This window comes from Schistocerca americana, chromosome 3, assembly GCF_021461395.2.
Source record: "Schistocerca americana isolate TAMUIC-IGC-003095 chromosome 3, iqSchAmer2.1, whole genome shotgun sequence".
NCBI classification, from domain to species: domain Eukaryota; kingdom Metazoa; phylum Arthropoda; class Insecta; order Orthoptera; family Acrididae; genus Schistocerca; species Schistocerca americana.
Genome location: NC_060121.1, coordinates 276,543,608 through 276,563,863, shown reverse-complemented (window position 1 = coordinate 276,563,863; position 20,256 = coordinate 276,543,608). Strand labels below are relative to the sequence as shown.

Sequence of the window (20,256 nt, the reverse complement as noted above, 5' to 3'; positions counted from 1 at the left end):
AGTGCGATGTGGCGTTGTCGGTAGACAGCCACTTTCTCCATCAGCTAATGGTAGGCTGTCAGCAGTATAACGTTCATCAGGTGAAGGCCATTATCTTGAGTACACTTTCGGCTAGTTCACAGACTGTGCTCGACCATTAGGACGTAGATTCACTACAGTATCGTAGTCATGGAATCGAGTGCAATTACTGTGAATGCTATCGATCCCAACGATCAATTCATGACGAGAGCTGGAGTATTTAAAGGCAGCTAGAACGAGGTTACGACGCAAGATTCTATTCGTAATAACTGAATGTGCTCTCCTTATATTCAGCTACATTCACTTAACAGATTCTATTCGTAATAACCGAATGTGCTCTCCTTATAATCAGCTACATTCACTTAACAGGTTGTTAACTGCTGTGTCGCTCCTTCGCTATGTGCTCTTGTGAAAGAGATACAGTTCCTTGCAACATGTCTTACGAACTAACGAGTCGTCGGCGACGAGATTCATTTGCGACGCACTGGCTTGCTTCCTCCTCCCACTTCTGTCTCTGACGTAATTTGAAGTTGCTTGTGTCAATGTGAGCCAGTTGTAATAAAATTTTCATCATTATTAGCTCTTACTTCTCTGTGCTGTAGCAACACTTTGGACTGTCTGGACTGGTATACCAACAAGTTCAAAATTATCATTTACAGTGTGATCATGGGTAAGTCCAAACACAACAGCTACTTTCTGCCATTCCGTACGTCTTCATGCTGGCCCGCCTTACTACGCTGATTTCTTTCAGCTTACTGATACATACACAACACTTCACTGTCATGATTTAGTTCAGCAGTGGGCTGTAACGTGACGACCTGGCAACGGTTCTACACCACCTATTGCGTTTCTAAGCGACCAGCCCGCTCTTTTCAGGGGGTGACTAATACACTGATGGGGGGAAAAAAAACGCAGCACCAAAAAATAATAAAAGTAGAGCAATGAAATTTCGGGAACACATTTGTCTTGGTAAGATTTTTAAGCGATTAACGTTGCAAGACCACAGATTAATATCAACACAAGCTATGCCATGGCAAATAAGAAATGCTGATACATTAATAACCGGTATGACCGCCAGAATGTTGAATGCTAACATACAGGCGTACATTTATTGTGTTGTATAGGTGCCGGATGTCAGTGGTTCCATCGCTGATGCACTTGGTCCGTCAATAAGAGGTTGGTCAATTCTGTTTGTGGTTGATGCTGGAGATGTCATTCGAAGATGTCCCATATGTGTTTGGTTGGAGACAGATATGGTAATCGAGCTGGCTAAGACGACATGTTGATGCTCATGTTGAGCATGATGAGTTACAACAGTGGTGTGTGGGGGACGTTATCCCACTGGAGTGCTGTTCATGAATGGTGGCACAATATGTCGAATCACCAGTCAGGTATCATGGTGTAACCACGACAGTGCTTCTGCTGTCATACGAAATCGCACCCCAGACCGTAACTCCAGGTGTAGATCCAGTGTCTCTAGCACGCTGACAGGTTTGTAGCAGGTCTTCAACTGGCCTCCTTCTAATCAACACACGGCCATCATTTTCACGGAGGCAGAACCAGCCTCATTAGAAAACCCAATAGACCTCCACCTTGCCCTCTAGTCAGGTCTCGCTTGACACCACTGAAGTCGCTAATGAGGGTGGCTCGTGGTCAGTGGAATGCACGCAAGAGGGCGGCTGGCTGGGAGTTATCCTTTAAATTATCGATGTATTTCAGTTTTTTATGTCACTATGATGTCAACTGCTGCTCAAATTGCTGCTGCAGATGCAGTACGATGCGTCAGAACCATACACCGTACATGAAGGTAGTGCCAGATGACCGTCCGGAACCCGATCTTCTTGCGACCGTACATTCTCGTGAACACCGTTGCCAACAGTCATGCACATTGGCGATATCCTTACCAAGTCTTTCTTTAATATCACAAAAGGAACATCCAGCTTCTCGTATTTAAAGCAAACCTCATTTGCACCCTAATAGTGGGGCTATTGGCGCCAATTTTATGCGACGCGAAATTAGAATTGATATCGTCTTTCTGATGTAGAAACACGCTTACCAACCTTCGTTTATGTTGCCCAAATACTTCTTGGTTCTGCGATTTTTTTTCCGTCAGTGTTTTTTACCCGGTGAAATAAAAATCAAACTGTCTATCTTCGCACTAGCTTTGCCTTAACAACTTCGGCTTCAGGTGTTCTATGACAGGCGTGGAGCCTCAAATTCATCTCATTCTGTCTGATGGAATGTCTCTTACAGATGGAGCGACAACACTGCAGAGCCTTCCTGCACGTGACAACGTAACTCCAGTGAATGCGACATCTTCGACAAAAGCGCCCGAGTCCCGGATACTGGGTGGTAGCAACGCACCCGAGGGCGCTTTCCCCTACCAGGTGAGTGGCGTCAGTCGACCTGTGCAACGAGTGACTCGAACTGCCCTGCAAGAGCGAAGGAACTATCATTTCCGAGTGGCTGTTGACTAGTGCAGGCATTTCTAGCTGATAGTACTTCGGTAGCTATGTCAGATGTAAAACGTAACTGTTTAGTGCAGGTGAGTGATTTGGGCACATGTAAAGTGTAGTGTTACGTTTATGTTGTTGATAACAACGAGAGATTAAAGCGAGAGCGAATCACGGTGCCGGAGTGGCAAGGAGCGCCTGGTCCCCGCCACGGATCCGCCCGGCGGACTTGTGTCGAGGTCTGGTGAGCCGGCCAGTCTGTGGATGGTTTTTAGGCGGTTTTCCATCTGGGTCGGCGAAGGCTGGCTGGTTCCACTTATTCCGCCTCAGCTACAGTATGTCGGCGATTGCGCAAAGAAGTTCTCCACGTAAGCGTACACCACCATTACTCTACCACGCAAACATATGAATGACAAAAAATGGTTCAAATGGCTCTGGCACTATGGGACTTAACATCTGAGGTCATGAGTCCCCTAGAACTTAGAACTACTTAAACCTAACTAACCTAAGGACATCACACACATCCATGCCCGAGGCAGGATTCGAACCTGCGACCGCAGCAGTCTCGCGGTTCCGGACTGAAGCGCCTAGAACCGCTCGGCCACCGCGGCCGGATATGACTTACACTCGTCTGGTGTCAGACGTTCCCTGGGGGAGGGGGGTCCACCGGGGCCGAACCACTCAATAGCCCTGAAAGAGTGGGGCGGCGGAGGGGTGAAGTGGGCTGCGGTAGTCGTCGTGGGGTTGTGGACCACTGCGGCTGCGGCGGTGACGGAGCCTCTCCGTCATTTCTAGGCCCCCTGTTAATATACAATACAATAAACTATCATTTGAAGCCAAAATGTCTAGTAAAGATTGACTCTAAAATGCATACCTTAAGAGCTATGAAAACTACTTTCGTTACTGTGAGGTAAATCTCTTCTATTGCAAGTTCTTTACTTTCCATGCGAAAAAAGTCCAGTAAACATTACCTCTAAAGCGCATACCTGAAGAGATATGAGTTGCTCATCTTCGCTGCTGCGAGTCACATCTCTTCTACTGAACATGTGTTCATAGTTCTTACGGTATTCGTTTCAGAGTCCATTTTTAATGATCATTTTTTCTTATTTTGGCCTGTGCTGTCACCACCCATGTTAAGGAAAGTACAGAACCTGCAGTAGGAAACGTTTATGTGATACTATCGAAGATGAAGCAGTTCTCGTAGCTCTTAAGATGCGCACGTTTTAGCCCGTTGTAACTGTCATATCAGCGAATATTGACCACTTCTCCGGGACCAACCTGTATAGCAACAACTGAGTCGCAGAACGTAACGACCTCATTTGGCGGACGGATCACCATGAGGTGTTCTATATCCTTACTGCATGAGACGCCATGAGAGATTTGAAATTTTTATCAGGATATGAACGAGGAACTGTTTCATATGTGTCAGCTGTCTCATTCTTCCTGCTTCAAGTTGAACTCTGGTAACGAAAAGCTCTTCACCCTCTAGGATTCGAACCACTTTCTTAAAAAGGAAGTGTGACTATTGAGTTGTATGAAGAGAGAATTATACAACACAGAGGATTAACCACAACAACCTCGCAAAGGAAATAAAAATAAATAATTTTAACTTTCACAGTTAACCTGAATGTCAGTTTCTGGGTGATCATCCTATTTTTCTTGTTTTTTAGTAGAATCTGTTTTTTTTTTTTTTTTAACTAGGAAACAACCTGTCCTTTTCTCGGCTGACTGGCAGGTCGTACTACGTAGGTCCATATTTGAAGTGTTCACTTTTGTAAAACAATACTTTTAATCTACTTCCGGAATCAGGCTACGCTAAAACTATACTGATCATTAATCTTCGAACTTGAAAAGACAGAAAAGTCGAAGCTTAATGATGACTGCACACTTGTCCATTCTGATTGGGTGTTCTCGCAGATTATTCGAGTTAGCCCCCTAGCAGCAGGTCAGAGCTGTCACCTACCATGTACTGCTATTAGTAATTCTGAAATAACTTACTATACAGATACTTCATTATTACTATTGTTATTATGTAAATTACTATTATTACTGATGCTAATCGCCCCATTTAGTCGCAGACTAGTAGTAGAGTAATAGTGGTGGCGCTTCATGTACCACATACCCCCATGAACAATGTTGCATTACTATCTAATAGAAAATAACTAACTAAAAATCATTACACGCATAAGATAAATAAAGCGTGTTTCTAAATTCGAATTACTCTCTAAGATAGCTTGCAGCTGGAATCGAACAGGAGTCACTTTGAACGATGGCTTATGTACGAAAACACACCACCTTCATGCTGCAGGGCCAAACATTTCGCAAAACGTATTTCACTCTACGAGGAGCGACAATAAAGCAATGAGCCTGATTTTCTTTGCAAGATGTGGCAACCCTGCAGGCTTGCGTAGGCACAATATCTTTGACCTTGGTCTATAAGCTGCTTCTAGTCCAAGCAGCACATCGATGCAACTGCTCAGTCGTGAATTGTGCTGTAATAAGTGAACACGTGTTTGTGTCTCTCGTCATGGAAATGGAAGCGCATAATATTGCGCAACGGTATGCCATTTCTTCTTGCTTTAAATTGGGTGAAAACGCGACGACAACTTATGGTAAGCTGCAAAAGCTTCAGTACGATGCAGAGACAAAACGCCAAAGTTCACAATGGTGCTCAAAGGGATCACCCAGACCAAAAAAAGCTCGCATTTCAAAGTCAAAAGTGAAATGTATGCTTGTGTGCTTCCTTGATTCCAAGGGAATTGTTCATAAAAATTGAGTGCCTCCAGGACAAACAGGTAACCAATACTACTGCAAAGAAATTTTAGAAAGACTTCGTAAAAGAGTTCTTCGTGTCTGTGCCAATATTGCTGATAATTGGATTCTGCATCACAATAATGCGCCATCCCATACTGCTCTGTCAATACAGCAATTTTTAAAATCAAAACAAATTTCAGTACTGCCATAGCCACCTTATTCACCAGATATCGCTCCGTGCGACTTTCTTCTATTTCCAAGAGTCTAAACGGCGCTCAAGGGACACCATTTTCAAACGACACAATATGTCCGAAAAGCTGTGACGAGGATCTTGGAGGATATTACAGAAGATGAGTACCAGAACTGTTACCATCAATGGCAGAAGCGCTGGAAGAAGTGTGTTCAATCAGAAGGGAACTACTTTGTAGGAGACAACACTAAACTTGACTAAAACGGTGAGCAACATTTTTTTCTCACATCAGTCTCATTACATTATTGTCACACATCGTATGTATATGCTGGTGGAAGGGTTATAGTGAGTTAACGTGTTGTACGTAGTTAACTAATGTAATACTTATAGTGTACAATCGTAAGGAGAGCTGAGCTTCAGTGTGGAGCAACAGCTGCCATTGTAGGAAAGCTGGACAGGAGCGGAAGAGATTAGCGAACAAATTAACACAGTAAACAGAAGATTTACTTAACTTGTATTTCTCGAAGCATATGAAGCTAGCTATCAGTGTCAATAAGGATGACACTTCCTTTACTAAAGCATGAACGATGGAGTCCGAGCGGCGATTGGGCGGCGTCTGCGTAGCTTCACATAGCAAACAGGCTCCATGCGTGAGAGGGCAGAGGGCTGCCGCCGGCCATCCTATACTGCGGCAGCAGAGGGCGCTCGTAGTCCAGATCTTCTGGAGGCGTGGCTCAGCGGGCGTGTTCCACTGGGTCCACTGGATCCGACGCGAGCGCTATCGACGTTTGACAGCAATTTGCGATTCCGCTGACAACTTTGAGGCATTTGGGAAGATATCAATATGTGATACCACAGTGCTAGTGGCCAATGCTGAGGGAGAAGCGAAACATGTAATATCCTCATACATAGTGCACACTAAGCGTCTCTCCTTCCACTGAAAATGTGCTTCCTGTTCCACTCCTTCATCGGCAGTTAGCACAGGGAATTGTTACCACATTATTTAGTTGATTTAATTGTTACAGACAAATTCCCTTATTCCGTGTAAATAAACGACAAGAATAACTTACAGTAGGAACTCGAAGATGGTTCAGAAGCAGCTAGCTGACAAAAGGTTTACTTTTATGTCAGGTAATGGCGGATTTCAATGGTACGTACTCGGAGTACTGGAAGGGAATAACCTCTGAAGTCACAGTAATCGTTGAATACCCCCCACTGGCTCCCAAACTAGTCGTGCTATTATGTGGGATACAAACTAGTAATCCTGTAACGTAGACACAGCTGGAAAGAGCACAATGAGAATCTCCAGCTGATAAATTTGTCAAATCTTGGCTATATAAAAACACGGTGCAATTTATGTCTGAGTTTTTATGTAGGACAGACAGGGAGGGCATTTCAGACTCGCTTTCATGAGCATTTACACAAAAAGACGGTGAGAATTAATATATGTCAACTTTTGCAGAAAACACAGTCTTTCTACTCCATCCTTTCTTAACATGGTAATTTTTCATATTGTTGACAAAGGGCTACAAAATGAACCTTTTAGATGAATTTGAAATACCTAAACATTCCCACCCAATTATAGGGCGTAGAAAAATTTCCGCTAGTTGGAGATCACCGTACAAATACACCAGCAAATAATTTTTTTGTAATTATACAGTGATCTCCAGCTGTATAAACACCTAAGCATGGGCACAAGCCCGAAACCGGTCATGTGACAAATAAATAATCTTTTACTGTGACTGGTAGCGGAAATTTTTCTACGCCCTATAAAGGAACAGGCACGGAGTTCAACAGCATCCACTGTGGATAAAATTCACTTATTTGCACCCAAATTCAAAAGATTTGTTGATTGATCACCTTATAGTAAAAACAGACACTACTTTGATTGCATAGCATGTGAGAATTAGCCCTTTCCTTTTATATATTACAACTATTTGCCACGTTTTTTTCAAATTTATTATATGTAACTACTTTATGTGCCTTAGCTACATTTTTTATATGCTGCTGGTACAACAGCTTGACATGCACATGGACTTGATTCAGTTACTTTAAATTGTCAATTTGTGTTTGCAGTAATCAGATACAACATATATATTTTTGGATATATCATGGCATGGCACTATGCTTCTAAGAAAATACTGAAATGTGCTAAACGAATCTAATTAAGTTTCTGTAAAATAATCCTTATACTTTACATAAATGTATAGCGAAGGTCAAAAAATTTGTAATATACCTAATTTTGTAGGCTTTTGAAGCTGAAAAATTAACCTGTGGAAACCAGTAAAGCGAAAGAGAAATATATTTGCAACTGATGACTGAATTTAATAATGATATCGTAAATCTTTTAATAACTGGACTCCGTACTCCTGAACTGGCAGAAGCTGGAAGACTTCAGGCTGCCAGGGTTTTATGTCTGATCACTGAACTAATAATAATAATAATAATAATAATAATAATGAGTAGGTCCTACTGCAGTGTGCTAGCTATTATATAGTTACTGCTGTACTGTGCTGTCAGTTAGATCAATTATCGTTGCGAAGTGAATAACGAAGCAATTTCGGTCTAGTGTGCATACTATCTAGAGCTCGGAGAAAGGATTTTCATGAGATATTTAAGCATACGCAACATATATATCTCAATATTACTGTCGTAGAAGCCTGGTTCGAAGTACAAAGTATGTGTTTAGAGGGTGGACTATGTCAGAAAGTAGTTGTTCATAAAATCTTTTTACAAGCTGTAACTTCCACTACCCTTCAGGGGTAATAATATCATCATTAGCAAACACTGTTGTACACGAATGGATTCGAAAGGTAACTGCAAAGCAGTTGAAACCGGCGATATTCGCAGTCGCCGTCCAACTGAACGCTAGTGGCAGTGCTGTTGGCTGCTTGCTTGTCCTCCACGTTTCCAAATTTCATGCTGTCCTTTGGGACCAAGTCTATTAAACGACAAGCGCGTATCGAGATCTTTGGGTACCTTTTTTCCTCTCGTCTGGGCCTACTGACCTATACGTAAGTGCAGCCCTGTTATAACAATGTAAAACATACAAGGGGCATGTCACATAGGCGGTCTGGTTAAATATGCCATATCGATATAATTTTTTTGGGGCATGCGGGTGGAGGGTGGGGGTGGATGGCAGATATCCAGGTCGAGTTTTATTTATTCGGATTTTAAATGGTTCAAATGGCTCTAAGCACTATGGGACTTAACATCTGAGGTCATCAGTCCCCTAGACTTAGAACTACTTAAACCTAACTTAACCTAAGGACATCTCACACATCCATGCCCGAGGCAGGATTCGAACCTGCGACCGCGGTAGAAGCGTGGTTCCGGACTTGAAGCGCCTAGAACCGCTCGGCTACAGAGCCGACTGATGAAATGATATGAGGACAACACGACATCCATGGAATAGAATGACCATGAGACCAGTTGTTCTATTCCATCCATGGAATAGAATGACCATGAAAGGAGCAGTTTTTTATTTATTTTTTTATTTCCGTGACAGTGGTTTTATATCAGCTGGTCTGCCTCATTTATCGTTGTATCCAAATGGTGTATAAATGTTCAGCTACATTCAGATCCGATGATGGCACCTTTAGTGTGTTGAAACCGGTTATCCAGTAAACAGTATTTAAGCGAACTTGGATTTTGATTTATTTCTACAACAGAGTGATCGCCCCACAACACACTATGCGTTCACTGCGAAATAAAAACTTTATATTAAAACTGACTTACTTAGAATATACCTTACACAAGTAACTAACTGAAAATAAAGTAAGTATGGTACCTTCTTCATTCATCCCTCTTCACGTTTTGCCACAACGAAGTGAAAAAGTGGGTGATCAGACTTTCCCGAGAAGCTCTAAAATGTGTTTTCAAATCAAGTTCTCTTCAGTCTGAATATCGAAAATATGAATATTCATTCACATTTATGAATTTGTAGCGATGACTCAAATTCATCCATGGTGCTGCATCTTTCTTTCAAAGGGATTGCATGAACATTCGTCAGTAATTTATTCAAATAAATCATTTGCAAGTTGCTCTTTAATTCTATTGCTCTCCGTATTGATTATAATAATTGTGTCATCTTGTAAGTAGGATGCTTAGGTCTTGCACGGAGTCTGCACTAGCAACTTGACCTAGGGTCCATGAATCGGTATGCTACTTTTGGTACCTTGGGGGCATTCAGACTTAACAACTAATATGATAGAATTTCAGGGTCGCCACCAGCCGAAACCGACTCTTAAGACAAGAGAAGAGGCCGAACTGAAAAATGTTCATAAAAAAAGGCATTTAAAATTATTTTCCCCCTTTTTTTGATCACTTAATTAAATTGTTCTGGCGATTTTCACCGTCCCTTTTATTACTGATTTTATGCAATGACTCGTCAAAACATATAAAATGTTCAGAGCATTCGTATGGATTTTACAATTAAAATCGGGTATTAACCTAACGATCATGAAATAATAAGCAGGATTTATGGTATATTACTCAATTAGCAGTGCTTAATAACGGCGGGAATCAATTACATTGTAACGCTTGCCTGACACTGGAACAAAACTGCTTCTCTTTAATGAGAAGATCGTAAAATTTGTAAACTTCAGCGGAAGGAAAAGGAACTGTAGTAATAAGGAAATGGCCATACGCTCAATTACTCAGTTCAGACTCAGAAGGGGGACTAAGCAAGAACCACCACCAGCACTCCCATGCAAAAGGGGAAAAGTGGGCAGAGGGAGTGCATTTATTATCACAGAATAGGAGACGGATAAATCAAATCGATGGGGAATAATCTGGTCCGGCTGAAGGCCAACCACCTATTCCACACCCACGTGGTTCCCACACAATAGATTTGTCACGGCAGATTTCCGCACTTGCATGAAAACTTCGAGAATTCACAAATAAAATCATAACATGTAATTACTTAAGGTCACAACGAAAGAAACTTATTATAAAGGAAAACCACAACCGTTACAATTGGAACAAAGGGCACGACGATCAGTTTAGAATTCAAGGGCGTAAAGAAACTGAAAAACGCACACTCACGTAGGAACAATCACCCTTACTTCCACACGAAGGATGGACAAGTTATCCTAGCTTAAACATGATGGGAAGATTCTGTGGTGGGTGAATTTCACCACGTTGTTCCACTGGGACAAAGTCAAGTCTGGTCAGTGCAAAAATTGCACGTAGTAGTCAGCTGTTACTGCTACCTCATAGCACAAAGCCTCTGGGAGACCCATAGCGTTTCAGATGAACGGAACTTAAATATTTCCGGCTATTTTACAACGGACAAAACGCAAATTTCGGAAGTTCCTAGCAGAGCAACATGGGACTGCTTCTTTACACACCAGTAACCAGCAGCAGAATGCCTTCCTCTCCACAAAGGTTCCACCGGCTACTACGTGAAAACGGAAGCCAGAGAGAGCTTCTGGCACCAAACCTAACAGACAAACAATGCCACCTCCAGAAAGACTACACCTCTCTGCCCAGGGACAAGGATCTTGAGTTGGTCACACTGCTCTCCCCACCAAGCAGCGAGCACACAGCTCTAGCTCCAGCAGACGACGACCAACTCATCTTCCACCACAAATAGACAGAGAAGACATTCAAGCACTCATTTGTTCACTTTCACACGCACGAGACGGTTCGGGGAAAGAAAAAGGTATACATGTGGAAACGTGGAACACAGTAAGTGACATGATATAATCAAACATTGATGACCTTTTGTAAAATACTTGGTTTTGTGGCAAGAAAAACATCTTTCTGCCATCAGTCTGTCCTTCTGGAGCGGCTCATACACTCAACCACAGTTACACCGTGGGCCAAATAATTAATAATTGCTTTAGTTAATGGGATATTCTTATGGAACGGCTCTGTTGAGACGTTTCAATCTGGAGAAGAAACAGAACTTCTGTTTATAGGCCTATAACAAATTAAACAGCTTTACATTTCGGGTCAGGGAATCCTCCTCGTCTTCATTGTTTTCCCAGAAATAAATCACGAGTCATTCGTTGTCTAAGCCGTCAAATATTTAAACCTACAGTATTTCTAGGAGAACGTTGTGATTTACACTGTCAAATGCACTCCTGTTGCAGGCTGGACTGTGGATGAGCGGCAACAGTCGGCCGTTCTGCGGCGCCACCATCGCTGACGCTAACAATCTCGTCACGGCAGCCCACTGTGTCCTCTACACCAACGGAGACGTGTGAGTGAATAAATCCCAAACACTCCTCCCATATATCACTATTTATCTTATAGATTTATCCACAAACCTGTAGCTTACGCGTTATGTTCCATGTTAACACAAATATTACACTTACGTAAATAACCTTGCAGAATTTATATCTGTAAAAATGGAATTCAAAATATTTTGAGGCACTCAATGACGTTTCACTTGACATTGCTACGGTTGTGAGGTACACACTTGGCGTACGTGTATGGGCCAGAGTTTCATCTTGCTCCATTAGGCAGAATGCCAAGGAAGGAAAACTAGGGCTAAAATCAAGTAAGGTATTATTAGTGGTGTGAATGAAAGCTCTCCATTTGTGTACAACAGTATATCATTCCTTGCAGCATTCATTAACTAGCGTAACTATTAATTTCTGATATCACTTATGATGAATGCTGGAATAGTTTTTCAAGAAAACCATAGCCAGTTCCTTCTGCCAGTCGTGATTAATCTGTTTTGTGCATAATTACGTTTATGACTTTCTTTTTTAAGGTGTCTTTTCACAGGCAGTAGTCTGAGGTGATGCATAATCTAACGCTGATGAAATAATCTGGCGTAACGTCCGTTTGATAAACATAGTTACACTAATGTGGTACACAATAACCCTGATCATTTATGCTGTATGATATATTTACGAATTGGGAAGTCAGCTGCATGTCAAACTACAGTTTAACTTAGCCAGCTGTGGAGCTAAGACATGTGTAACACAGGCTTCAGGTTCGAGTCAACCAAACTGCAGAATCGCAACAACCGGATATCATTTCCTCATCTACATAGTAAGATCCACATTTGTACCAATACAAAAAAACTAGGTACCAAAAAAGTCTTCCAAAACAATTTATTGCCCAGAACATTTCAATACATTTGGCCTTGACGTCTCCTAACGACACCTACAACAATCAGCAATATCAATGCTTGACAGGCCATTTAAAATGTCGAAAGAACCGGTTCAAACACTCAGTCTCATTAGGCAGAGAATGGGAAAAGCTACAAAGTAATTAAATTAGTACTATCTACATGTCAGAACATTGACTCTAAAATAAACACACAGCAATGATTTGATTAATTAAGTAAACTTGGTAATGTAGTCTGCCACAAGAAAGTTCCAACAGAATAAAATAAATTGTAATTGAAAAATTTATAGAATTTTGGCACTGTGTTAAACCCTCTTGCTATAAATTCACGCAAAATGGTGAAGATTCATCTTTGAATCAACCGTTTGTATGACTCCATCCCATTTTTCCGAATGGGAGGCCGCTTAAGTTGACTGTTTGCCCACTGGGCTTCATACTTCATGTGTTCTCCTTGTTATCTCTTTGGTACATGGCATTGAACCGCAGTCTTCACGCAGCGTACTTGCAGGGAAAGTTCTTCAAAATCAGGCACATGCGGTTCTATGAAATGCCAGTTCTTTGTTTGTCAGAAGATACAAACATGGAGGCAGAAACCTCATTTAGAACTGTGCGTGACACAGCTGTAGGAATCGTAAAGTACTTTAGTTTCTGAGTAAAAGTAGCTAGGTATAGACCGCTACGGTCGCAGGTTCGAATCCTGCCTCGGGCATGGATGTGTGTGATGTCCTTAGGTTAGTTAGGTTTAAATAGATCTAAGTTCTAGGGGACTGATGACCTCAGATTTTAAGTCCCATAGTGCTCAGAGCCATTAGGTATAATTGCAAATATGTTCCAAGGCTTTACTGCTTTAGAAAGGACCCGGAAGAAGGAGAAAACAACCATATTTTAGATAAAATTGTCAAAGTCTGAGAACTGGCACATAATTTCCTCATATTCCTTATTTTGCATTGTCACCATCGTACTAAGCGATCTGGTCCACGACGTTACATACGTCTTCTTTTTTTGGGATTCTGTACCTCTGTCGGTAAAAACAGACCACTTTTAGGATAATTTTGTTGTCTGTCTCGCTGTCCGATTGTTAAATATCCTTTTCCTCAGTAACAGATTGGCGTATCAAGTCGAAATTTATGTCACATGCTAAACTCAAAGGTCCTTTGGCGGTGTAATGAATGTAAGCGTGTAAGCGAATCAGATCAAAAGATACGGCCACTTATGTTTCATATTTTGACACTCGCAAACTCATTCATCAACATCAATAGGGTACGTCCCGTTGATCTAGAATCATGAAATTCGGCGAAAAGCAAGATTTAACAGTACAACTAAAGGAAAAAATGCGAAAACTGTTAATTTTGTTGCTATACCAATGTAAAAAAAGTCATTTGTTATCCAACAGTTTGTCTATCCGTCTGTTGAAACTCGTTTTTATTAGGAATGGCTATACATCTCAAGTTGAAATTTATGTCACTTACTAAGGTCTGTCGCCCGTTGGCGGTGTAATAAATGTAAGCTTCTAATAGAATGCAGTCAAAAGATGCCACCATTTATGTCGCATATTTTGATACTCGCGAACTCACTCAACAAGATCTATACGTACTTTCCGATGACAAAGAATCATTTAATTTGGCAAAAAGCAGTGTTTCACAGGACAACTAAGAGAAAAAAGCTGAAAACTTTTTTTGACATTTGCTATCCGGCTTCAAACTTAAAATTTTCTCGAAAGTCTTCGTACCCTACTACCGATATCCTGCCGGTATCAACGTCGATAACATGCACAAATCTTCGAGTTTCTCGATTCCCGGGATGTATGCACTATATGTATATATATTTAAGTTTGTACAAAGCCCTCAGTGCACGAGTCCGATTCGCACCTGACCAATTATTCATCACGTAGTACCAGCGAAACATTGTTGATTATCTTGGGACGTGACACATCAAGCGCTACTACGACTGCTGCTAGTAATTTGTGCGGTTCTAAACAGATCTATTTCGATCAATAACATTAATAATTTGCATAATAATAATAACAATAATAGTGAGATGTCTATACAATATGTTATTTCAAAATTAGTAGCAGTAGTAGGGGGGAAATGACGGCTATGGCCTGCTGTTAGAGGGCTAACTTGAATAATTTGTAACAACTACGGAACATCTAAATTAGAATGGCTAGCCAAATTTTGTTTTGTGAGAATTCCTTCTGGCAGCAAGTAGCCGATCATGTTTTCTTCTTGACGGTTGTTTGGTTCAAATGGCTCTGAGCACTATGGGACTTAACATCTTAGGTCATCAGTCCCCTAGAACAGAACTACTTAAACCTAACTAACCTAAGAACATCACACACATCTATGCCCGAGGCAGACCGTAGCAGTCCCGCGGTTCCGGACTGAGGCGCCTAGAACCGCAAGGCCACCGCGGCCGGCTGGCTGTAGCATAAAAGTTGTGGGAGATATACGTTTTTGCCGAACTTCACCTCCCATAATGCGTGGTGGAGGATCGCAATCGATTATCCACGACCATCGTGCACTTGCTTACATTTCTGTCAGCGCAGGTGCCGATATAGTTATTTTGTACGAATTATATAGCGTGGCTGCAATTAAAATTGGGCTACTTGAGCCAGTGTAGAGGAAGAAATAGTTGCCGCAGGGGTACCCAGTTTTATAAGAATGATGTTCATACTGTGCGCCGCAGAATTTGCGTTCTTGGTATTGTTAGTGTCATTAACTCATGACCTGTAGTTGGGCTCCGGTACTGATACGGTGAAGTAGAACAGAAGCATCAAACTGCATTACAGCTGGAGACAATCAAAATGGGTCTGGGCAACATGAGCAAGGCTTTACTCGTAAATCATAGCGTTTATACTCTTGGCCAGTGCCGATACGTTAAAGGAATACCGAGAGGTTCTGTTTCTTCGCCGGAGTTGAGAAACATGAATCGGAAATTCGAATTAACTCCCACTATGTGTATTGCTCCTGGGAGAGGGCGACGGCCAGTTGCACCCCATACTGTTGAATAAGCTATTGTTTTGATTGCTGAGACTGCTGGACGCACTAAGGGATTTTCAAGCAGTGCACTATCTGTGTCACGAAAGGTGAACGTTCCATGGTCCACCGTTCGAAAAGTGCTGCGAAGAGTTGTGAAATAGTACCTCTAGTGCGGTCCCATACTTTGGTGGATGCATATAGTCATCACACTGAGCAACTTTTGTAACCTGGAACGGTAAGTTGTTACGCATTTATGAAATTTTACCCTCTCATGAGGAAATTAAGACATGTTTCTTTCAATAGTTTATTCGTTATTTCTCTTCTGTATGTCTTTACAAATGTTTCCACAAAGCTTCGCTGTGCTACGATTACTCCTCTTTCATGAGGGCACTCTCAAGCAGCGAAAATTTAACTATAACCACCCTGTACATCACATAATGCTGTAAGAAACTAGACACAAAAACCACGGGGGATAAGACAACAGTGGTGGAAATGCTTGTTCTCGACGGTTTCAACATCTAACAAGGGAACCTCCCCATCGCACCCCCCTCAGATTTAATTATAAGTTGGCACAATGGATAGGCCTTGAAAAACTGAACACAGATCAATCGAGGAAACAGGAAGAAGTTGTGTGGCACTATGAAAAAATAAGCAAAATATACAAACTGAGTAGTCCATGTGCACGATATGCAACATCTTGGACAGAGCGAGCTCAGGAGCGCCTTGGTCCCGTGGTTAGCGTGAGCAGTTGCGGAACGAGAGGTCCTTGGTTAAAGTCTTTCCTCGAGTTAAAAGTTTAATTTTTTTATTTTCAGACAATTTTAGTGTGGGAGTAGACGTGATTACCATTCCTCCAGGTTGTACACCTCTTGTGCAACCGTTAGATGTGTTTGGTTTTCGGCAAGTGAAATACTTTGTGAAAAGATTCTACGATTTTGCGAAGCTGCACAGGTACACAGAGCAGTATTGTTTACGTGATCGTGTGTCAATTATCAAAATTCAGGCACTCACATATAATCAACTTCGCTCTCCAAAATTCCAGGACATGTTCAGATTTGCTTGGACATATGCAGGATTTGACGATCTACACACGGAAAAATTTGAAAACGATAAAAACATATGTTTTGACAGAGCACAGGGAAAACTGTACGACTGTCAAATTATTGCATTCATTTGTTGCAGTTTATGTGACAAACTCTTATGTTTTCATCACTTTTTTGGAAGTGATTATCACATCCACAAGAAAACCTAAATCGGGCAAGGCAGAAGAATCTTTTTACCCATTCGACAAGTGTATAAGTTAGGTGGGTCGACAACATGTTCCTGTCATGTGACGCACATACCGTCACCAGTGTCGTATAGAATATATCAGACGGGTTTTCCTGTGGAGGAATCGGTTGACCTATGACCTTGCGATCAAATGTTTTCGGTTCCCATTGGAGAGGCACGTCCTTTCGTCTACTAATCGCTCGGTTTTGCGGTGCGGTCGCAAAACACAGACACTAAACTTATTACAGTGAACAGAGACGTCAATGAACGAACGGACAGATCATAACTTTGCGAAAGTAAAGAAAGTAAACTTTTCAGTCGAGGAAAGACTTGAACCAAGGACCTCTCGGTCGGCAGATGCTCACGCTAACCATGGGACCAGGGCGCTCATGAGCTCACTCTCTCAATGATGTTGCATATCTTGCACATGGACTACTCAGTTTGTATATTTTGCTTATTTTTTTCATAGTTCCATACAACTTATTCCTGTTTTCTCGATTGATCTGTGTTCACTTTTTCAGGGCCTATCCACTGTGCCAACTTATAACTAAATCTGAGGGGAGTGCGATGGGGAGGTTCCCTTTTAAGGTATGGTTCTATGCAAATACATGGGAACGCTGAGAATACTATTACATTTTGCTTGACAAACATATTCTTTGCCTTGTACCACTTGTACCAACTAAAAATACCAAAACATATCGTTACAGATTTATTTTTTGGAGAGTGAGTATTTGATTACAAGCTTTCTCCAATAGTCTCGTATAGGTTCGAATCCAACTGACTTTAATGTAACTTACCAGTGAATGCGCTCCAAAAAACCGGTTTTTTGTATTTCACCTTAAATCGATATTTAGAGTTTTTTTAACAAAATAATGGTTAAAAGAACTGAATTAGACGTCAAGAAGTTGTTGATGAATCAACTTAAAGACCTCTCGGTGTATGTCCACACCCACGATTCCGCTGCTTTCACACGTCAGAGTTGTGATTAGACTCCTATACAACTGTTAGTCAAGCTGACAGCCGTTTTAGAAGATGCGCTTTGCGATGCTCTTTTGTTTGCTTTGTGAATCTTTGGTTCTCGAGTGTTGTTTCCCTCATAAACTTTTATGTACTCGTAATTGCAGTTTCTGTTATTTTGTCCTTCACGAAAGTTACCATGCCTGTAATTTGTTGCAATGTGGGGCAGTTGGCACATGTATGGTTCTAGAGTTGCTAGGAATATATGCTGGGTTTAACACGAGACCATCACTGTTGGCAATTGATGTCGTGAGAGTAGGCGAAGCTGGAAAGTGGGTCCTTGAGGCAACTAAAGACGCCAGAATAACAAGGAGGAAGAAGAAATGGAAGAGAGAAGATGAAGAACATGTAAACCAAGAAGATTATGCAACAGGAGTGTATTAGGAACAAGGGAGGTGAATCACAGATCAAATATAATATTGAAGTTTCCGAGAATTAAATTTTCTGACAAGTTTACTTTACGCACAAAAAATCTATCTGAGCTAAGTGTCTGAAATTTTTTGGCGTATTTCAAGACACTATCTGGAGGAAAATAGACTGCAAACACTAACATGGTATGAACATGAAGGAAAATATATGCTCATCAGCTCTAAAAAGCTAACCTTAATTTTAATTCAAGGTTGTAAATATTTCTAGAATAAAAACAAGTGATAGTAGTCTAGTTTTTAGAAAGACATCTTGTTAATGTGTAACTGAAGATTCAAGCATCTAACTGAGATAGTTAGTGCATACATCCCAAGTATGAATCTTCAGAAATGAAACTGTAATAAAGTCAGCGTGTGAAGAATGTGATTAATTGTATATTAAAACGTTCGGAAAGAACCGCGCATATTGTTTTACAATTTTCATCCCACAAAGAGTTTACATTTCGTGGTTAGAGTCATGTGAACTTTAAAAAAATTGTATTTCTCCATGCTTTCACAAGTGAGCTACCCTGAGGTTTCAGACTATAGGAAATGTTTTGTGCAACTTAAAACTGACGGAAGATAAGATACAGATTTATACCTATTATTTCCCTGAAGAACAGAGCATTATCTTTGTCATTCCACGAAACCTGTTTTCGCTTTATCGATTTCTTGCTCCATTGGTCGATAAGCTGCTTGCATGATTGATATTAGTTCGTAGAAACAGTGATAAGACAAGAATAAAATGGCACTGAGCACTATGGGACTCAATTGCTGTGGTCATAAGTCCCCTAGAACTTAGAACTACTTAAACCTAACTAACCTAAGGACATCACACACATCCATGCCCGAGGCAGGATTCGAACCTGCGACCGTAACGGTCGTGCGGTTCCAGACTGTAGCGCCTTTAACCGCTCGGCCACTTCGGCCGGTAAGACAAGAATAAAACGTTTAATACAACAGAGAAATATCAAACAGAACTTTCCTCCTCTGTCATCGACTGCAATTAAAGACAATGAGATTTCGCATGTTAAAGGAATGCTAGAGAGAACATATCTTCGTATTTGCAGATCTCAGGCAACACAGTAACTACATCAACTGCAACGATTATATTTCAGAAAGATGAAAATAGCATAAATATCCGAAAGTAATATGGAAACTGCGATAATAGACTTTGCACTACGGGCAGGGTGGCTGGTTACTGGTTGTGCGAAAGATATTGCCTTACCACTTTCTTTTATTTTTGTACGTGCAGTAGCAGCAGTGAGAAAGAGGAAAATTTACGTGAAATATTCATGCAGACATCACATCCACAATACAAGCAAGGAAAGGACAACAAGACCCTACCATCGGTGATACTTTAATTGAGTAAAACGAAACAACCCGTCAACTTTGACCAATGACGTCATCCATTACTCATACATAATAATGTCTTCAGTTTCAGCCATAGATAATAAAACAGTTCTGTGTTCCGGATTAGCGCTATCATTGTACATTTAAACAATTGAATGTGATTTTACAAGAGATCGCTACATATTGCTCAAAATAATCTCCCTGTGCATTTATTTAAATAATTGTTTTTTTGCTATTCATTCGGTACTTAATTTCATTCTTAGTGATATTGAGGTAATTTGGAATATTAGTTTCTTATTTTAGAACAATTTTTAATATCTCATTTTCGTTTGTAGGTATGGATTTGTCTGTTCCGACGAACCTGGATGATTTTAGAGAGGCTAGACATGTTGGCCACGATTTGTTTTTTACAAATGTGTGGTCTCCTTGCCGAGTATGTTCGATGTCGTGAGTGCGGCGACCATATGCGCCTCGCAAGTGTATTTCGTCGTCGTACTCACGACTTATTCGTATGGCGCTGCAGCAAAGACCGGTTGTGGCGGTCCATTAGACGAGGGACGTGGTTCAAAAAATCTAAGCTCGCCTTGAGAGACATTATGAAAATCACGTACTGTTGGTGCCTGAGATATCCAATGTGGCTGTGTGTCCATGAATGTCGTGTGAGTAAGCGTACAGTTGTGGTTTGGTACTCTTTTTGTAGGGAAGTTTGTGGGGAATAGATGAAATATAGTGGG

The 20,256-nt window shown here is 41.2% G+C and overlaps 1 protein-coding gene across 1 annotated transcript in view; it reads left to right on the top strand.

Annotated features, from left to right (window-relative positions):
• LOC124607268 (trypsin alpha-like) overlaps positions 1–20,256 on the top strand; it is a 162,027-nt gene that overhangs the window by 36,600 nt on the left and 105,171 nt on the right. Inside the window, exons 2-3 of the mRNA XM_047139547.1 lie at positions 2,272–2,405; positions 11,514–11,623. Coding sequence (XP_046995503.1) covers positions 2,272–2,405; positions 11,514–11,623 — 244 coding nt within the window. The remainder of the gene's footprint in view (positions 1–2,271; positions 2,406–11,513; positions 11,624–20,256) is intronic.